The sequence below is a fragment of the Protomyctophum parallelum genome (genome assembly GCF_964188405.1).
Source record: "Protomyctophum parallelum genome assembly, chromosome: 3".
In the NCBI taxonomy this organism is placed as follows: domain Eukaryota; kingdom Metazoa; phylum Chordata; class Actinopteri; order Myctophiformes; family Myctophidae; genus Protomyctophum; species Protomyctophum parallelum.
The window spans coordinates 29,686,389-29,706,808 of NC_139698.1; the positions used below are offsets into that span (position 1 = coordinate 29,686,389).

Here is a 20,420-nt window from a genome sequence, read left to right on the forward strand (position 1 = left end):
ACTTCCATCTTTCCCTCTACCTCACATTTGTACCATGTTTACTGTCCTCTACTTTCACATGCCTTATCACTTAGATTCCATATCGTCTATTTTTCACCTTGCCGACACCTCTTTTGAAGGAAGGTGTGGTAAACATGAGCCTGTCAACTATTTTTTATAAAACGTGATACAGCCAGAAAGTCTACAGCCATGATGTAGAGCCAGTCAAAACCAATATCTCAGCCCGTTTGACAGTAATTCATTCAACCAAGCCCTTGCTTCCACGTTCAAGTCTTGGCTGCAGTGTTGAGATCATTCCTCCTTTTCTTTGAGAAAAGCAGCAACTTATGGAGAGTGTGATCGATCAAAGGAAATAAAAATATGCATCGGGATAGTTAGTTACTTTTCTTTAGCATTGTCTGATAATCCATTTATTTATTTTTCCCAGCATGCCTCACTGTGACGTCTCTGGTTATAACAAAGGTGTTTTACGATGTAGAGGATGACAGGAGCGTCCTCTCATGCCCTCCCCTCACACTATTTCTATGTGAACTTTTATCTGTGGCCGTTGGAGGAACTTTCCCTCCTCCCCTCTGTGACAGGCATTACCGTTTAATAATGCCCCTGTGACCAGAATGTTTTACAGGGGCAAATAAATTGTCTCTGGATTTGTATACATAGCAATTCCGTTTAATAGTCTTAACATACCCAGTAATTTAAAAGGCTCTCGTAATGGCCATTTCATTTGGGCTGTAAATCACTGGCTGCCAGATAATTTTTTCCTGTCCCGTGTGTTCTCTTCTTCTGAAAGTGACTTAACCAGTCATTAGAATAAACTATTGGCATATGGAATGTTTCGCTGGGAAAGTGCTTTCAATAAAAGTCTGAGGAGGAAGGTTGTTTATTAAAACAAATGCTCCAAAAGTCTCCTTCTTAATAACCCGATGTCCTAATGGCTCAAACAATTAAAGATTAGTCTGCAATCAATCCCTCATTGAGTGTTTTAGCTTGGCAGAGAATAATTGCCCCTTCAATTAGACTTCCAAGGTATTTTTGTGTTATTGTCTCTGTCTTTCTGTCTTCCATTAAGTCCAGCTCAAAGCCTGAGCTTTGAATTAAACATGGTGCCAATGACGTGGCAGTGACCATTGTGCTAACATTATGACTGCATGTTTTTAATCAGGGTGACACTTTTGAAATTACACACAGAGGGAGGGAAGGTAGAGACAAAAGAAGAGAGAGAGAGGTGAAAGAGTAAGAGAGAAAGATAGAAATGAAAGGGGACGATGCTGCACGGGGTTTAGGCAAGTCAACCATGTGGAAAATAAAGGAGGCTTAAAAAATTACAAAACGATGGAAACGGCAAATGCTAATCCTTATGAAATGCTGCCGTGCCTCTTTAGGTTCAGGTTCCAGTGTTGTCCAGGAAAAGAAACAGCAGATTAGCTGTGGTGCCCAGAGAAACAGCCTGGTCACTCAGCTCCCGTTGTCCTTCACCTCTCCAGTCACCCCCATCCCCTCTCTAAGCTCCCATTCTTTTCTACCCTACATAGCTGTCTGCCTCTCGTTTTTGACATTTTATTTTGCTGAACCTAATCTCTTCACATCCCATCCAGGTGTGTGTGTAAGACATTTGCCCTAAGGTCACGTATGGCTCGGGGCTGTCGTCACGGCATTTGTTGCTGTAATGAGAGCTCTCCCTCCCAGGTCCCTGGAGGATCACTATCTGTTCTGCTGACCGTGTTAAAGCTGGAATTTGGGGCAGAGGTCCCAGAAGATGTTGTTGAGCTTGTGTGATTTGGTGTGTAAACCGCTACACATTCTGGTCTGGGCGAGATAATCTGTGTACCATCGACACATGGTGCGGAAACACAAATTGGCCACAAGGTATTAGAAGAACACATTTATGACTTAGTAAAGACAATTAGCCCCCCACTCTGTATGACCTCAACGTCCTTGAGCTAAATCATATCACCTATGACTGTTTTATCATCATCGTCATCGTCGTCTATACTTGGGAGTACAGTTGAGGGCAAGCCCTCATTTTAAATGTATTTCAGGTTGATGATAGATTGATGATGGATTATAGCTGTTATCCACCTTTTAGGTCAAAAGATTATGAGAAACAATAATTTAAAGCTGCCTTCCATCCAATGTGTGGATGGAAGGCGGCACTCGTTTTTTGGGAAAACAAACATCACCCCGGTGTCTCATAACCGTCTCACCATTACTGCGGCCAGTGATTTAATATTGATTAGGTTTGGCGGCAGACCATGGGTCCTAGGCTTGGGCGATATGCCAAACATGTCCTATCTGCCATCGTCTGCCCCAAAACGCTAACAATAATATCAATTGATTACGGTTCACAACTGTGTCCTGTAGGCACTCATAACACTCATAACACAGAAAAAAAGAGAAAAAACTGAGATGAAAATGAAAATTCTCAAGCTATCTATCTCAGATTCCTCTCAGCATATCCCCGCCAGGCCAGGTTGTACTGTATACAACCAAATGGTAGCCAATTTGGATGGAATCTGCTCAAACTGACTGATACTGATACAGAACCATATATTGCTGTCGGGGGTGAAACCTTAAAAATATATAATAAAAATATATAATAAAACATTTATAAAATAGTTAAAATAGCCTATCTACAAGCTCACAATGCATCATATCTCGACATGTTGGGAGCTTGTAGATCTGCTATTTTTACTCTTATAGTGTGACTCTTCTGTGATGAAGTAGTGCATTCATTTATGGAAAAACTAAGTTGAAATATGAAGATACAAGGTTTCTGAGATAGATAGTAAACGATTTAATCATTCACATTTTTATGCTTATTTCTATTGTTTTTCTAATTGATTTGGAAACCTAAACATTTCTCACAATATATTGGTCCAAAATATCTGCATCGTGGTCTAGGAATACATCGGAATACTACTTCTGTGTATAATAATGAGATACGTAACAGCAGTATGCATTCTCGTGTGACTGTATTTTACTGGGGCCGGATGTAAAAATAACATACCCTAGCTGCCCCAATACTGTTGGGACATACAATTCCAGTTCCACTCCATACGTACATGTATAACAGCCGCCACGCAATGCATTGCACACACAGCTGTGAGTTTGCTGGCTCAAATTGATTGGCATTTTGTGCACACTTTATTCCGTTGTATTGGGCTGCATTTGAAGAGTTGGATTTTCAATAAAGCTGAGTATTAAAAATTGCTAAATAAAAAGTAATATAAATAAAAGAAAATCGCCTAATAACAATATTTAGCAATTGGACTCATCCAATCCACTGTTGCCAATATATTCATCCCATCGCCCAACCCTAACCCTCAGCTTATGTTCCACAACGGGACATGGTATGGAGAATATCCCATGACCTCTGTGCAAGCTGTATTATCCTCTGTTATGGCTCCACAGCAGCCTGCGTCCAGAATGCTGAATGAGGGTCCATGACTCAGACAACACATCAGCCCTCCTGATAAAGTCATTATTTTCTCACGGCTGCCGGGGGATCAAAACAAGACATTATCCATCTCCCTGCTCCTCTGCCTCCGCCTACCTAACTTTTGGTTTTTCCCTCCAGATAGTTTTGTAATTAATGTTTCTGTCACTGAAAGTGCAATAGAGTCTGCTCTGCCTCTCGGCGGTTCCATTTGAATATTGCAGTTTAGTGTTGATCTCAGTTTGAAGCGCTGTGAGGCGCTGGTGGTGTCCTTCAGCTCGTGTTTTCCATGACTATATTTTATTGATTTATTCATAATGCTTTGCTTAGTTTATTAACTGCACACAGTGAATAGGTTATACAGCTGAAACAAATACATGTCACTGTTTGTCATTTGAACAATTGTGAACTAAGCAAGGAAGACGTAAATACAAATATTTAGAAAGACAATGATGAAAGTGGTTTGGCTGGAAATTGGTTATGCTCGTCTATTATTGATGTTTTTAATGAGACCGACTAATTCCCACTCTCACAGGTCCTGATTGAGGCAGCTGTTTCCAGGGAGCGGCGAGGCTACATGGCCATAGACGACATCATGCTGCTCAACTACCCCTGCTGTAAGTGTCACTTCACACACCGTTCGAAGGACAAGGAACTATTACAAGAGGCTGACTAGGCCTTGAAGAGTTGGGCCAACGATGAGGAAATTAATGGCAGGTTGACCTTTATGTCTGCCCTGAGGTGTGTCACAGCAACGGGGCTCTTTATTTTACTCCACAATGTTTACATTCTCAGAGTTCAGTGAATGCTGAGGGTTTTACTGTCCTGGGTCCAATATCAGTGAGCCAGTGGTGCATTCCTTCATGAGAATGAAGAGCAGGTGATGGAGGTACAACTTTCTCAGAAGAAAAATGTTTTAAGAACTTTTAAGAAGTCACTTTCTTATTATTGAGCTCTGCTCTAGCTTTTTTTAGATGTTGTACCCCTGTTTAGCTCAGGGTTGTTTTGCCATCGCAGATTGTGAAGCTTCGTGGCTTCATGAGGCGAGTCAGTGGCAGGGTTTCTGTTGAAGAGAAGGTTTTCTTCTTTCCCGTTGGTGTAAACTTCAAGAACTGGAGCTCAGTATGATACCCCCACCTCCCCACACCACTCTTAGAAGCAGTTGCTTCTAAGTTCTGCTTTGAGGTGACTCATATAACTGCCACAAGCTTGAAGGGTATTGCTCCCACTGTCCTCCACACAGGGAGTTAGCACATCACCTTATTAATATTTACATATTCCCATTGTCAGCAGAGGGTTTTGGACATGTTGTGGGTGAGTGGAGCCTTTCTTGGCGTCGGATAACAAGAGGATACCACCGGCGATGTGGTTAGAGGAACACCGGCAGGGATAATTTCCTCTCCTGTAGGACCACCCAGCTACCCCCCCCCCCCCCCCCCCCCGGGCAGATGGCATACTCCACATCCTCCCACCATGACCAATAAATAATTAAGACTCTCATCAAGACCTGGGCATGATGTCGGATGCGTGGTACACGGCCAGCCCCGCTTGGCAAGCAGCGGGCACGTACGTATAGGGGAGTAGGGAGGGAGGAAACTGCAGGGAGGCCGATTCAAAGGAATGAAAGAGATTACAAAAGAACAGCAGACAGAAAGAGAAACATGCACATTTCTCCGCCTCCATCGGGGCTAAAACACCACGGTACGTTTGACATTTTCTGTTCTCCTCTGCCGAGACGTTCAACTCTGAAACTCAGTGGAATTAAATATTTATCAGCCTAAATAGTCCCGGGGATAAGATTTGACACATTTAGCTGTGTAACACTGCAGATGATGCCAACTGTAGGTTCTGGTTCACACTCATTTCCCTGTTTGTTTGTGCTGCCTTGTCGTTAGGCATGAATTATGAATTAACCTTCAGGGGGGAAGGAGTCACTGGAAGGAAACATGGACACCTGTGGCGTACGGATGTAAACCACACATGCACGCACGCACGCACGCACGCACGCACGCACGCACGCACGCACACACACACACACACACACACACACACACACACACACACACACACACAGTTTACAGGAGACCTCAAACATCTGCTTCTCCCGGATGCTTAAATCTTGTTACCACGGTGACATGCCCATCCCTGTCAATCATCTGGACTGACAGGTTGTGTTTTCAGAGATGTCAGGCTGAGCTGTGTGTGTCAACCTGCAGTGCACTGTGACTCTCACTGTGATGTTATTCACAAGTAAGACGCGCAAACGCGGGAAGCGAACGCAGCTCGTAAATTGCAATAACAACAATTAGAATAAATTACGTACTTTTTGTTTCTTTTTAGTTAGTAATTATTTTAAGTTTTACAATTTACAATTTACAATTACAATTTACAATTTAGGCATTTAGCAGACGCTCTTAATCCAGAGCGATTTACAATAATCAAGAACAAAAGCATGGGAATACATCACAAAAGCATTTATCATAAAACATGCGTAAGCTAAGAAAGTAACAGTGGAATATCTTGTTACGAAGGAACGTAGTGCCTCTCTGACATCACAACCAGGACGTCAGGAGTGACATCACTCTCGACATCCCAAAACTATAAATACTGATGCCTAACGCAGGATTCACTGGAAGAAAGGAATTAAGAATAAGTAGTAGACCTTAGATACCATATCAAGACCTCACTACTGACCCTGCGCACAAGGAGACAGATTATCCAGTTATATCTCCTCGGCATCCCCCCCGATAACTAGACCATATCTCGGTCTCGGTTACAAGTGGTCCCTCGAGCCGGACCACTTTAAGGTCAACGCAGTGGCATTGATCAGCTCGTTGTAGGAAGGCAGATCAGTGTCTCTCCGAGTGAGGGCGGGATCAGGAACTGGTCCGGAATACCAACTAGAGCAAGTCTTCACCCCCCACAGCGACACCTTCGAACTCGACCGCGTGGACTACGGCGTGAAGGAGAATCAGGAAAGGTATCCCCATCTGAAGCACCTAGAACTGGAGGAGATCAAAGGCGTCCGCCCGCAACTCCTGCTGGGGTCAGATTACTGCAATATGATCATGCCAGTGGAACCGGTCATACAAGGCCCGGAAGGAACCCCCGTAGGCGTGAAAACGGTCTTCGGGTGGTGCCTACAGGGACCTTCAGCGCTATTGAAGCAGTCCGAGGCTGCCCGACATTATTACACGGCGGCCCCCCCTCCTGACGCAGAGTTCTACAGCAATGTAGAACGACTGTGGAAGATAGACGTGCTCCCGTACAAGAGCCGGAAGCTCGTCACGAGGTCGAAGGAGGACAACGAGGCCATCAGCATGCTTGAAGAGAAAAGTGGTCCTTAAACGCCGTCAAGAGAGGCCAGGTGAAAAAAAAGGGACATTCCCAATTTCGACCTGACCGCCCACCCGACCAGCGGACCCAAAAACCTAAGGAGACGCCTCACAAACGTCTACATACAGCCCAAACTCACCCACCGAGAATTTTCATCATGTCCCAGCAGGGTGAGAGTCAACTCGAAGCTGCCCTACGCACCCTCGCGGAGGCTACCGCCGTTACGGCCGCATGTGACAAGCGCCACGCCGATTTACTGGCGCCATGGCCGATAATGCGACAGCTCAGGACAGGCGTGCGGCAGCTCAGGACAGGCGCCATGCCGATGCTGCGGCAGCTCAGGACAGGCGCCTCACAATTGCCATCGCGGCCATGAGGACCCTTGCAGCCATGAGGACCCTTGCAAACGCGGGACCCCCAGACTGCACCGGTCAGGCCCCAGCCCTGCCCTCGGAACATGAACCGCCTGCCAGCGCGCCCCCAGGCGCCAGCAGCCACGGATCCAACAGCGGCCCACCCACCGGCCAACTGGCCCTCTGCGCTCAGGACGCGGCACAGCCGGGGGACACACCACCCCACCCAGGGTGCTACATTGCAGAGCCCACTCTGCCCACCGATGTCGGAATCCAGCAGGTACCCCTCCGCAGGCGGGCCTGCCCTCAGGAAAGGTCAACACTCGGACAGAGTCTGCGAGAGCACCTCAACACACCTCAGGGCAGAGCCCGAAGGAAGCCTCATCGCACACGAGGCCAGAGCCCGGAGCGACGACGGCCGCCACGGGTGTGAGGGGGGGAGCTCGAGGGAGGACTCCCCATCTGCACTACAGCCGTAGTGCTAAGGCCCCAAAGCAGAGTTGCACCCAATCCGCAATACCAGCGACGCAAGCCGCCCCAGAGGAAGTGGCGAGTTCGGCGCCGATCAAGAGGAGCCATCCTGGACTCCAGGCCTGTGAGCCATGCTTGATCCGGACACCGGATCGCCCTTCCCATGGGCCAGCCCGACCCCACCAGTCACCTGTCGCGAAGCCAAGCTGCTCAGCGACAATCCCCGGTTCTACATCGACCAGTCGCCCCTCGTGAAGAAGCCCCAGACGCAGTCATACAGCCGCATCTACCCACGGCACACGACGCGGCAGTTCGAGTTCCAAGAAGCTGCCGGACACAGCCACAATGATCAGAGAGAACGAATAGTGAAGCCTACAGCCTCACTAAGGGGGAGTGTTACGAAGGACATCACAACCAGGACGTCAGGAGTGACATCACTCTCGACATCCCAAAACTATAAATACTGATGCCTAACGCAGGATTCACTGGAAGAAAGGAATTAAGAAGAAGTAGTAGACCTTAGATACCATATCAAGACCTCACTACTGACCCTGCGCCCAAGGAGACAGATTATCCAGTTATATCTCCTCGGCATCCCCCCCGATAACTAGACCATATCTCGGTCTCGGTTACAATCTATATTATGAGACTATACATATAAACTATATATATATACTACTATGCTATACATATGTACTATGGCGTGCTATGACTATATACAATGCAATTATAGTGCCGTCTACATAACATGCTATAAGTCTGTGTCAGATGCTATCTAAGTCTACAGAAATGCTATCTAAGGGGGTAGGGTAAGTGCTATGGGCCATGATGGAGTCTAAAAAGGTGGGTTTTCAGACTACGGCGGAAGATTGGGAGTGATGCTGCAGTTCTGACTGCAATGGGAAGTGCATTCCACAGTTTTGGAGCCAGAAGGGAGAAGAGTTTGGGACGTGTGGAGCGTTGTCCCGGCGTTTTTAGTGAGGGTACTTCCAGCTTCCCTGCGTTGTTTTCTACTGTGTGTGTGTGTGTGTGTGTGTGCTACAGCTGCGCCCTCTGGTGGCGGGCGGGTGGTGTCACAGCGGGACAGACACACAGACACACACACACACAGACATGATCTGCAGGGTCTCATAGTGCTCAGTGCGTTCGCAATCATGGTTTAATTACCATGCTTTTTAAATCTGAGTTTTGTCTTTCACTTTGATGGAACCTTGTCCTCCTTCACACCTGTGGCCTCTGTAGGTGTGCAATAGTTTTGCTTGTTTAAGGTCTCTATTTTCATTCGAAGTTCCTAAATCCACTATTTGGAGATGTAGCATTGGGGAAAGGGTGTTCCCCTGCAAAAGTTGCTATTTTTTACACTAGCCTAAAGCCCTAAAACACCTTCGCTACTCATTACATTAAGCATAAGTGTGGTTTGGGCGTTACAATAATGAAACCAATCACCGTGCCAGATGCCATTTCCTTTAAGAGACGACTTCGCAACTCATTATCCCCAGGCCAGTGTAATCTTGACTCTCACCCTCTTTGCCCATGGAAGAGTGACGCGTTGCTGCTTTGGATTACTTTTTTTTTTTGCAGATTTGGCAATACGGCTTACAGGTGCTTTTCAACTCTGCTATCCGCTTTCCAAAATCTGTGTGGGCAAAATAGCAATTTTGGGGAAAGGGTCAACACAGCCACGGCCACACCTCCAGGCGCAATGGATATCGGGTAATGCAACAATTTACCACTTAGGCAAGCATGCCCTACCTGTAATTTGCAGGCAGCGGCGGACTTGCAGGCAGCGTCGCGGGTAAGGGCAACTGGTGAAAATAGAGCCCTAAATTGTTATATTCAATTAATACTTTTGCTGTCAAATAGGAAACAATGAGTTGTGGAAATGTACACTTTCGTTGCTAAAGTGAGACCAACGTGTTTACAGTAATACTGTATGCATATGCAATGACATTTTTGATTTGATTTTAAAATTAAGTCACATGTAATCACTTTCAATCTGACTGAATTATTCATATGTGATCTATATGGAAAGTTAATAACAGTCAAGACAACATAATTGCCACTGTATTAACTGTATATTGATCAGGCTAATGCATTTTCATAATACGTGGAGACTAAAGTGGCGCAGAAATGTATCATTACATCCAGCAGTTGTCCTCTGGCGTAGGGTCAGGGATCAGGCATGCTGGGTTGCTTATGTGTTGTGGTTATTATGTATTATGGAATTATTTGTATGTGTCTCTCTCTTTATTGCCGTCTCTCTAGATAAGGCTCCTCACTTCTCCAGGCTGGGAGATGAAGAGGTCAACTCAGGGCAGAATGCCACCTTCCAGTGTGTGGCTGCTGGCCGTGCTGCTGAGGCTGACAAGTTTCTGCTGGAGGTCAGTGGTGCAAAGATTAAAACTGTTCATTTGTATAGCGTCCTTCTCCAAAGTGCTTCACAATGTCCACTACATTTACCCATTCACACATGGATTGCAGAGGTAACCATGTAAGGCCCCAGTGCCTTGCTCAAGGGGAGCCGGGGGTCAAACCTTACGTTTCCCAAGCGGCCGCTCTACCAAATACCTCCCTTTTTACCTCCCTCCGTATACACCTCTACACGGTAAAATCCTCAGTGTTCATTTATTTCTGTTCCGTTTGTAATCTGTACTTCGAGCAATTTTTGGGGTTTCAACCATATACTGACATATCTAATATTGGTTTCATTGCTAGGGGGTGAGCTGAATTAGTTTGCGATGGTTTTTGAAAGTCTTATGCCCATACTGTACCTAACACCATGGCAAAATTCTAAAGAATTGTTAACAAGTGCATAATTGTTATGATTCTTTTACATACTGTATTAAATCCCATTTTATAGGCATTTTAGCTCCAGGCAGCCATCGTGGACGCTAGCTTGAAAACAATGCCTTTCTAGTTGTTTGTTTTTCCTAAAATTTTAGTATGTTATTTAGCACACCCAATAGTAACAGATTCCATTGAAAAAAGAAAGAAATATATATATATATATATATATTATTTCTTTTCGTTTTTCCTAAAATTTTAGTGTGAAAATAAAAAAATAAAGATTAAAATCTATTTTATCATTGGTTTTGAACCATACCTATTTAATATTTGAGTCCAACTCGTTTGCACAGCTTTTTGATAACCTCATACCCATACTTACGTATACCACGCCAAAATGTAAAAACTAGTCGCCAAAAGCCAAATCTTTAAGTTCCAACCCAGCTATTTTAGGTGCATTGAATAATGAACTGTAAGTAAAGGTCTAATTAGCTTACATTGAGAGCATTTCTTTGCACCTCTTCATGAAATGGTGCGTCGGAGAAGGTGTCGGTGTCAGTGCTTAAATAAAGCATTCCAGACAGTGTTTTAAAGCTAAAAGCCACTGAAGGCCACAGAGGCCTGGGAGCTTCTTCAGCCCCAGTGCCTTTGATTGATTATTAGATTAGATCATAGAGCTCTTCTCTCTCTTCAATGTACTCTTGCATCTTTTCAACTTGAGCCTCTGTTTTAGATATACTGTATCTCTTTTTATCTGAATGATATATATATTCCTCACGATGTCTCTCTCTCCCCGGTGGAAACGGTGCTCAGTAGACATATTTTATTTTCTCACAACCCTGATGAAAGATTGAAGTTCTTTTCTGGTTCCGTTCTGGTGCTGTGATTATAGAGTAGCTGCACGTTCAAGGCTCACATGCACTCTGACCACCTACAGTACGTGATAATTACGCTATAGGCCATGGGGCCGGTCTTCTGTATTGTTTGAAACCAGGATGATGTGTGATTCACATAATTGATGGCGTACTTTATTACACCCTACCATGAAACCCTCAGGAATGTTGGCGTCAGAGGGAGGTTGATGTGAAACCCTTGGTTTTGTCACGGCACAGTGACAAAGACAGATGCCTCTGGTAATTAGCTGTCATAGTCATGCAGGTGTCTTATACAACAAGGTCTGCCTGTGCCGTGACTTGCCTCTCATCTTTCTCCATGTTGATATATGTCCTGTGCCTGTGTCACACATATAAGAGACTGTCAGGGCTGTTCTCGCCGGTAAAGCTGCCTCGGCTGCCGTTATTTGTTGTGATCTTTTAGTGTTCATGTCCGCAGTGCCAGCTGCAGTCCAATCTCAGCACATGGGCTCCTGCCAAGTAAACAGATCGTTTTGTATTTGCCTCGCCAATTAGCTGGAGCCAGATTGTACGAACACCTCACGCTATCCATGCTTATTTAATTTACCCTTGATTTCTGCCATCTCTGTTTTCGTTTGCAATTGGAATCTGTTAGAAATGGAGACAGCCTATGAGAGACGCATCGCAGGCTAAGCCCTGGAGTTGATTGAGGGTTGGTGTGTTTTCGTGCAGCCGTGTGATTGTCGTCTTCACCCTAATCAGTGTCTGCAAAGTTTGTTTACGAGGGCTTGCAGTGAGGTTCATATGGTCTGTGGCTTTGTAAGCCTGCCCTGCACCCCCCAAAAATAAACTAAAAACTAAAATCTAAACAAAATAAAGATCCAGAGACAGGCTAGCGTAAGACACATTGGCATTGGCAGCTTTTTTCACACACTAAAGTATTGACCTGAACACAAGACACATTCTCTATAGGTTCAAGGTTTGCTGTTTAGACTGTAGAGGTGAAGGATGCTTCTGCTTGTAATGGTGTAAAACAATGTGAGGAATGCCTCTAAGCTTTTCAACAGCACTATGAATCCATACAGCATTGCCTTGAGTTTTCCATTCTCTCTCTCTCTCTCTCTCTCTCTCTCTCTCTCTCTCTCTCTCTCTCTCTCTCTCTCTCTCACTCTCTCTCTCTCTCTCTCTCTCTCTCTCTCTCTCTCTCTCTACCTCTGTCATCCCTACTTTTTTCCTGGAGATATACTGTGCTCTGAGGTATCAGCTACATTTTCTGTTTCATTTTCTTCTTTTGTTCTGTAACTTCGGGTTACTTCAGTAACCTCAGTTCAGTTGTATAAGTTACTCGAAGAAGAGAGTAATATGGGGTCCAACCACTAGGTGGCGCAGACGCACAGAGCTTAACGTGCACTCACGAGCAAATTTAGTCTAAAAGTAGTCTTAAGTGACTCTCTTCTTCGAGTCACGAAGAGAGTCATATGGGGAACCATACAATTCCTGTATGACCAGCTAGGCTGATAGGACCGACCCAAGGTCCACCTTTTCCAGATACACACACGTACCCGTCCAAGGAGAGGTATGCGCGCACCCTCCCGAACGGGAGACAAGTAAAGGAGCCCCTACTGGGAGGATGTACTGTTGTACTCTACTGGCTCACCTGCCAGTGAGGAGCCCCAACTGGGAGGATGTAGCAGCACATCACCCTACTCCTCCCCGCCCCTAGGAGTACGTGCAGCAACACATATCAACCTCTCTGCCCGGTTTCCCTCCCCTGGACATTGCCAATTATGTTGATGCTCAGCCAAGCAGGACACGTCACAGTGGACTTGAACCCCGCCTAGATCAAGGCTATTCAACTAAATTATTCAGGGGCCACATTGTTAGAAACCCAAGGGGCTGGGGGCCTCCCCTCTGGAGTGTCTCATTTCTATCCAAAAGCCCTTGATGAAATAAGATTACTGTGATTATGGTAAGCTCACATTTCATATCACGTACACCATAATTCACAAGCCCCCCCTCCAGTAATGTCATGTCATGTCATGTATCCCCCCTCATAATCACTACAACCTTAATGAGATTTCATTTGTTTGTATTAAAGTATGCCTGATTGTAATCTTGGGTGATTAAATGGGGGAGTGATGGTCCTGCTTTTCTAATTAAATGGCACACGCTTGAACAGTCATCCTTTTTAATCAGTCAAATAAGAAGCGGTGCACATAGCGATAATTGAAATGCATTATGTTGTGACATTGTTAGCTGGTTGACTTTGCTCTGCTCCGGGGAATAGATTGGTACCTGTGTGTGCGTGTGCTTGTGCGTGTGTGCGCGTGTGTGTGTGTGTGTGTGTGTGTGTGTGTGTGTGTGTGTGTGTGTGTGTGTGTGTGTGTGTGTGTGTGTGTGTGTGTGTGAGTGTGTGTGTGTGTGTGTGTGTGCATGTGTGTGCGTGTGTGCGTGTGTGCATGTGTGCATGTGTGCGTGTCCTGGTTCTCTGACGCATCTTGTCCTGTCTCTCCAGCGTCACACTGGGGACGTAGAATCCACAGCGTCGATCAAACATCTGAGTCACCGGCGCTTTGTGGCGTCCTTCCAGCTGGACGGTGTGCAGCGAGCAGATCAGGACCTCTACCGCTGTGTCACCCAGTCCTCCAGGGGCTCCGGGGTCTCCAACTTTGCTGAGCTCATCGTCAAAGGTTAGAAAACTGATAACCAAAAAATCTCTGTCAACATGAGCCAAACACTCAGTCTCTCTCTTTCTCTCATCCTCATCTTCCTCCCGTCCCATTGCTTCCTCTCTCCGTCTTTTCCATTTATCATTTTATTTCCTGTCTGTTTTCCATCATGTCAATCTCCTGTCCTTATCACTCACAGCAACACATGAGATTCTGTTTGATAACAGGTTTTCTATGAAAAACGTGAAATGTAGACAATCGTTCAGAGCATGTTCTTCAGTGTGCTGCACGCTGTTGTACAGAAAAGAACAAAAGAGGTGACTCAGTGTTCGCTCTAAACTCACCCAGTGTTCTCCTCCAGATGTATATGCGAGGGATCCATGTGTGAGTGGCAGGTGGCTGCCACCAACAGCTCCATGCAATACTTCTTCTGATAAACTGGAGTTTGTCACACTGGCTGTCGAGGCACGTTTGTTGTTAGACGTTGACTGGCTTGACTCTGGAGTCCTGCATCCCTCTTTCATATCACCAACATGCGCTCTGTCCCATTGCTCCACCTCCACTCACTCTAACCTTGCAGAGTGACGTTGCTGCTGTGATAGCTTTGCCGTGACACAGATAAGGAATGTATAGCGGTGCTCTGAGGAAGAGAAATGAAGATGAAGAATCCCTTTCTCCTCAACCTCTGTGTTCTTTCATTTTATGACTTCTTCAAACGGATTGAGAGAGAGAGAGAGAGAGAGAGAGAGAGAGAGAGAGAGAGAGAGAGAGAGAGAGAGAGAGAGAGAGAGAGAGAGAGAGAGAGAGAGAGAGAGAGAGAGAGAGAGAGAGAGAGAGAGAGAGAGAGAGAGAGAGAGAGAGAGAGAGAGAGAGAGAGAGAGAGAGAGAGAGAGAGAGAGAGAGAGAGAGAGAGAGAGAGAGAGAGAGAGAGAGAGAGAGAGAGAGAGAGAGAGAGAGAGAGAGAGAGAGAGAGAGAGAGAGAGAGAGATCTGAGGCACCAACTTAATCCCATGGATAGATGTGGCAGCATGGCTTAGGTAGTCTAGTGATACAGAGAGTTTGCTATGCGACAGAGGCACAGAGCAGTCTTCTGCCAGATTGTTTGCTAAACCTTCAGTACAGCAGCAGACAGTAAATGCATTGATAGAAGGCTGTGAAATCCCTCATAAGGAGCTCAGAAATAGAGAGCCTCACCACTCTCAGTGAACACATACAGTATTATGCTATTTATTCGGCTCTTGTTTTCCTCACTTCGGTCTCGGGAAATATCGTTTATTGTTATTTTTTGTGGCGCGGGATCCGCTTGTGTAAACTAGAGGCAGTTTTCTATAAAATGACTCTCCGCTCAGCCATCTGCTGCTCTGTAATCTGTTTTATACAATGCAAAGCAGAATCCTTAACAAGACTTTCATAAATCTCTCCCCTACTGCCCCACTAACGAGAGGCTAATCATCCTTTTAATTAGCTGGATCAACTACATTTGAATACGGTTGGTCCTCAGTCAGACTCAACTCTCACTCCAGATGAATAACACATTTGTGAGGTATTTTGCCAGCTTTTATAAGCCTAGTTTGAAGGATTTTATTTATTTATTCTGGGGATTTACTACTGTAGCTCGTAAATATTAATATATATATATATATATTAATCTGACAGTCTAGAAATAATTAATATATTGCATGGGGTTATTGGTTTCACAAAACCTCTGTGTATAGAAATATAGTAAGAGAATGCCATGCAATACATCATTAATAAATACAAACAAAACTATTCAGTAGGCACATTTCTTTGAACTAATGGGACTTGAAATGTGAGTATTCTCATACAGGTTCGGGCTTAGCTCCAGGCGGCCATAAGCAATGTTCTTCAATGTTTGTGTTTACACAAACCCTCAAAGCTGGACATATGAGGGGCTAAGGGAAGGCACCAGGCCATGATTACACCCACCCTGAGTTTCGGACGGAGTGCAAATGCATCTGCATGCCTCTGTTCCTTCTACTCTGCATACTTCTGGAGGTCCAAGCTCCCGAAGATCTGGCGCTGTGCTGCTGTCATAGCCCTTCCAAAGCCAAACAAACCTGTTGAGTACCCTAACTCCTATAGACCCATCTCACTGCTCTGTGTCCCAAGGTCTTGGAGAGGATCATCCATAGCCGCGTTAAGCCAGTAGTGGACTGCCACAGGAACAGGCCGTCAAATGTGGGGAGAGGAACTGTCACACCGGCAATGGACCCTGCTGAACCACCTGCAAACTGGGGTTGAATGCTTCAAAACAACCATGAGCAAGTGGGGCCTGGCGGATGGAGCACCCTGAGTGTGGGGAGCCGAAGCAGACCGCTGACCACTCATCATAATCCCATGTATAAACCACCCTCAGAGGCCGGCCTCTTCGATGTGGGACCTGAGATGACAGCATGTCTGTACGCTACTAAACTGGACATCTGATGAAGACATACGAAAGAAGAAGAAGAAAAGGGGGTGTTGTCCTAACCCGTCACTATAGTATGACTTGAGAGTGAGATTCTGTTGCAGTGGAATGAGTGACTAACAGGCCGAGTGACCTCACACACATCTCAGCTTGGACTTTCAGCTTCCAGGGTCAGTGGGGGGGGGGGGGGGGGGGGGGGGCAGGAAAATGAACTGCAGGTCAATGGGAGGAGGCAGAGGGAAAGATGAGGTGCTGGTAATATGTAAGGCCTTCAGAGCAGACAGCCATGATAGACGGCTGTGTTTCTACAAGAATGAGTGATTGGTCACAGCTACGGATCTAACTGATCGTCTTCTGGCTCTTTGTCCTGGTTTTGTCCTGCGTCTCCTGTCTGTGTCGTTGTTCAGTGGCTCCAGTCTCCTGTCTGTGTCGTTGTTCAGTGGCTCCAGTCTCCTGCTAACAGACATTCTGCTGGTGGGCTCTGAAATGAATCCTCACAGCAACGCAGGAGCTCTTCTTTCATCACAGTGGCTTCCTGTTTGAAGCCGTTTGGAGCATCAGATGTGCTTATGCGATGCATATGGATCGGGTTAACCAACGCTGTCATTCGTAAACTTTACCATATGCCTGGCTGTTCTTTTTTCCTCCACTTGTTCCTTTTGTGAAATGTATGTGCTGCTGTTAATGGCTTTTTAATAGTGTGAGTAGCACATCAGTGAGCTGGATGCAATCCTACCTGGAGGGGTGAACGGAACACTGTCCCCTCCCAGTGAGCTGTGGCGTTCCACAAGGAAGCATACTAGGGACTGTATTGTTCCTAATTTATGTAAACGACATGAAATCAACTTGTGACTGCAACTTGTTCCTGTTCGCAGATGACTCAGCAGTCAGCACTGCTGGTCTCGGACAGGAACAAACTGCAGGTTGAATGCCCTCAGCTCTGAACTCTGAAAAACTGAATCCATTCTTTTTGGATCAAGCAGTAATCTCAGAAAGGCAGATGGTTTCTTGATTAGAGTGGATGACAGTATTATCACATGAAAAGAGGAAATTACCTACAGGTTCCATCCTGGAGGCCACCAACGTAATAAAAAAAATCACACCCGTGTGAACTGAGTGGTGCAACTCCCCTCTCCCCCTGCCTCTCTCCCTGCCTCTCTCTCTCTCTCTCTCTCTCTCTCTCTCTCTGTAATTAGCAGGCAACAGTGCAACAATATCTCTCTCTCTCTGTTTCTGGCACAACAGCGCCACTTTTGCCCCTACTGGTACTCTAAATATAGTCACATAGGTTAGGACGGACATTGCTGTTCCTTGGAGTGATTGTACCACTAATTAAAACCTTGACTCTCATGTTTCCTCTCTCCCAGTGCCCCCGTCTCCCATAGCTCCACCCCAGCTGCTGCGCGCCGGCTCCACCTACCTGATCATCCAGCTCAACACCAACTCCATCCTGGGAGACGGCCCCATTATCAGGAAGGAGATCGAGTACCGCGCCAACCAGTCCCCGTGGTCGGAGGTGCACGCCGTCAACATGGTCACCTACAAGCTCTGGCACCTGGACCCGGACACGGAGTACCACATCAGCGTGCTGCTGACCCGGCCCGGGGAGGGGGGCACGGGACCGCCCGGACCACCGCTCGTTAGCAGGACCAAATGTGCAGGTGAGGTCGCAGACCCTGAGACGCTGTGCGCCTGAGCTGGGAGATACTCTGCTACGGGTCATTATGTATCGAGGACACAGCATTTTACTGCCAACCATGTTAGATCACACCGTTGTTCAAAAATGAAGATGGCTGAAAATGTGCCACATCAGATACTTTCACACGTTTTTCGTGCGCATTTGGAAAGTATCTGATGTGGCACTTTTGTAGGCATATCAATTTGTGAACAATGACACAATTTGTTTTGTTTTCACTCTCAGTTAAGTTTGTTATTACCTGAGGGACAGCTTCATTCTGCTTGGGTAAATCATCTCATAAAGGATGTTTCTATATACTGTATATATTTTCTTCCTGACAGTCAGACGCTCACACTTCTGTCAGAGTTTCATTATAACACTACATCTGTAGCAAGGATCCGCCAGGAACAATCACATTCAATCACACACTGGAACTGATCAAGTTTCCTTCTCATGCACTTATCTCAAAGGAAAAGGACACACTCACTATCAGTATGCAGTGCTTTGTGAACTCTGGAGGAAGACGAGAGGAAGGGATTTGCCACAGCTCTGGTGGCAACATTGGTTTGATGCTAATTTAACAGATAACAGCTGGCTGGTTTGCTAGATTAAAACTGGAAGATTGATACTGTACTCCCAAGATTTCTCTTGGAGATAAGGTAATGCAGCTATACAGTGGTAACTTTAAATATCCTCATGCTGTCCATGTTTACACAGAGTTAGTTTGAGTTTATTGTGTTACTGTAATTTCACAGGACTGTATTTTAGTGACAACAGCGCAGAGTCAGCCGTACACACTAGAACAATCACACTGAGACTAATCTACTTTTTTTAATTATTTTTTATTGAGAACACTGACGCATTTTGAAATGAAAATAAATTGCATCTGAGCCAGTCTGGCATTTTCTTTATTTTGGAGTGCCGCTTTGTCCACTTTGGTGGTTTATGAGTTATGTTGTATTTATAGCTGAGCACCCACTGCCCCACAAGGGCCAAGACAAAGCAGTCTCCTATTAGCCAAAGGCCTGTTCCTTGTATGTCTTCCATGGTCATCAGTCTGGCTCCGAGACATGGACACTTTCAAAGAAACGAGAGAATTGTTTGGATGGCACTTACACCCGCCTTCTAATGAGAGCGCCTTCTAATGAGAGCGCAAAATCTGTCTTGGAAGAGTCACCCATCGACTAATCTAATATACGGCAACCTTCCCTATGTGTTTCTTCACTGGTCCGATCCAGAAGAGCGCAGTTTGCCGACCACTGCTACAGAGCTGACAATGAGGTTATATCTTCTATTCTTCTCTGGAGTCCTGCCTCAGGGCGGACCAGAGGTAGAAAGCTGTCGTTCCCTGATGTCATCGCTAGGGACACATGCTTCAGTAGGCAGGAACTGGGGGTGGCAATGAAGGACCGGGAAGTCTGGCATACTGTAGCATTGTGGAATCCATGATCTCGACCTCGGTCGAAAAAGGATGATGATGAGTCTTTGTATGGCCCTCACATCCCTCCCCACCCTGCTCCATCTAAGCCTCTACAGCCCTCTGGTGACATATTAAACCTAGTCTCCTCTCTGGTGACATATTAAAGAGACTCTCCTCTCCATACAGCTACACACAGAACTCATTCATCACCCACCCTGAGTAGACACCTTGCCTCAGTCCACACACACGAGAGAGAGAGAGAGAGAGAGAGAGAGAGAACTGAGAAAATATACGAGAAGTGGTGTGCGGGTCGATTTACAATGTATGGAAATTGCTTTCACAGTCAGCTGGTATATCGACTGAGAGGAAAGTCAGGCTTTAAAGATAAAATATATCATAACTTGTATAAATAAAATATACATAAATGAGGAAATTCTCTATCCTACCACACTCGCTGGGCTGTTAAACAGGGTGTTTTGATGCAATACAAGCTCGCTATATAGAGGAGTGTCTTGCACATTTTTATTCCTAGACGATGAGAAAGCTGTGAGTGACTGATACGTGATTGTATTTGAGCTTGTTTTGTGTTGCAACTTTGTCTGAGTGAATCAAGTACAATTATTGTTTATTTGGAAAGCTGAATACAATGACAGTATTTTGGAATTCTAAGCTGATACATGATTTGAATCAGTGGCAATTTGCATGCATTAATTATTATTTCTCTTAACATTGTATTTTTTATGCAAAGAATGAAATAGGAAACAGGAATTTAGTAAGTCCCTTAGAATGATTTTCTTGTCAGGGTATAAATGTGAGCCATCATACAGTTGGTGTGGTTGGTTTGGTCAGTGCTGCTGGTCTTTAGCTCGGTGACGTGTTGTTTCCTGCTCTTCACAGTAATATTCTTACACTGCAAACCTCCTCCACCCGCTGTATCTCACCTTCTCCACTCTCCAGGAGACTCTAATCACCAGCTGGCTCCCAGAGCCAC

General features: G+C 45.6%; 1 protein-coding gene across 2 annotated transcripts in view; it reads left to right on the plus strand.

Annotated features, from left to right (window-relative positions):
- The window catches only part of LOC310856186 (receptor-type tyrosine-protein phosphatase U), a 228,045-nt gene that overhangs the window by 115,104 nt on the left and 92,521 nt on the right, over positions 1–20,420 (plus strand). For both annotated transcript variants that reach the window (XM_083761435.1, XM_083761436.1), the window contains exons 4-7: positions 3,972–4,053; positions 9,862–9,977; positions 13,750–13,924; positions 17,699–17,992. In XM_083761435.1, coding sequence (XP_083617561.1) covers positions 3,972–4,053; positions 9,862–9,977; positions 13,750–13,924; positions 17,699–17,992 — 667 coding nt within the window. The remainder of the gene's footprint in view (positions 1–3,971; positions 4,054–9,861; positions 9,978–13,749; positions 13,925–17,698; positions 17,993–20,420) is intronic.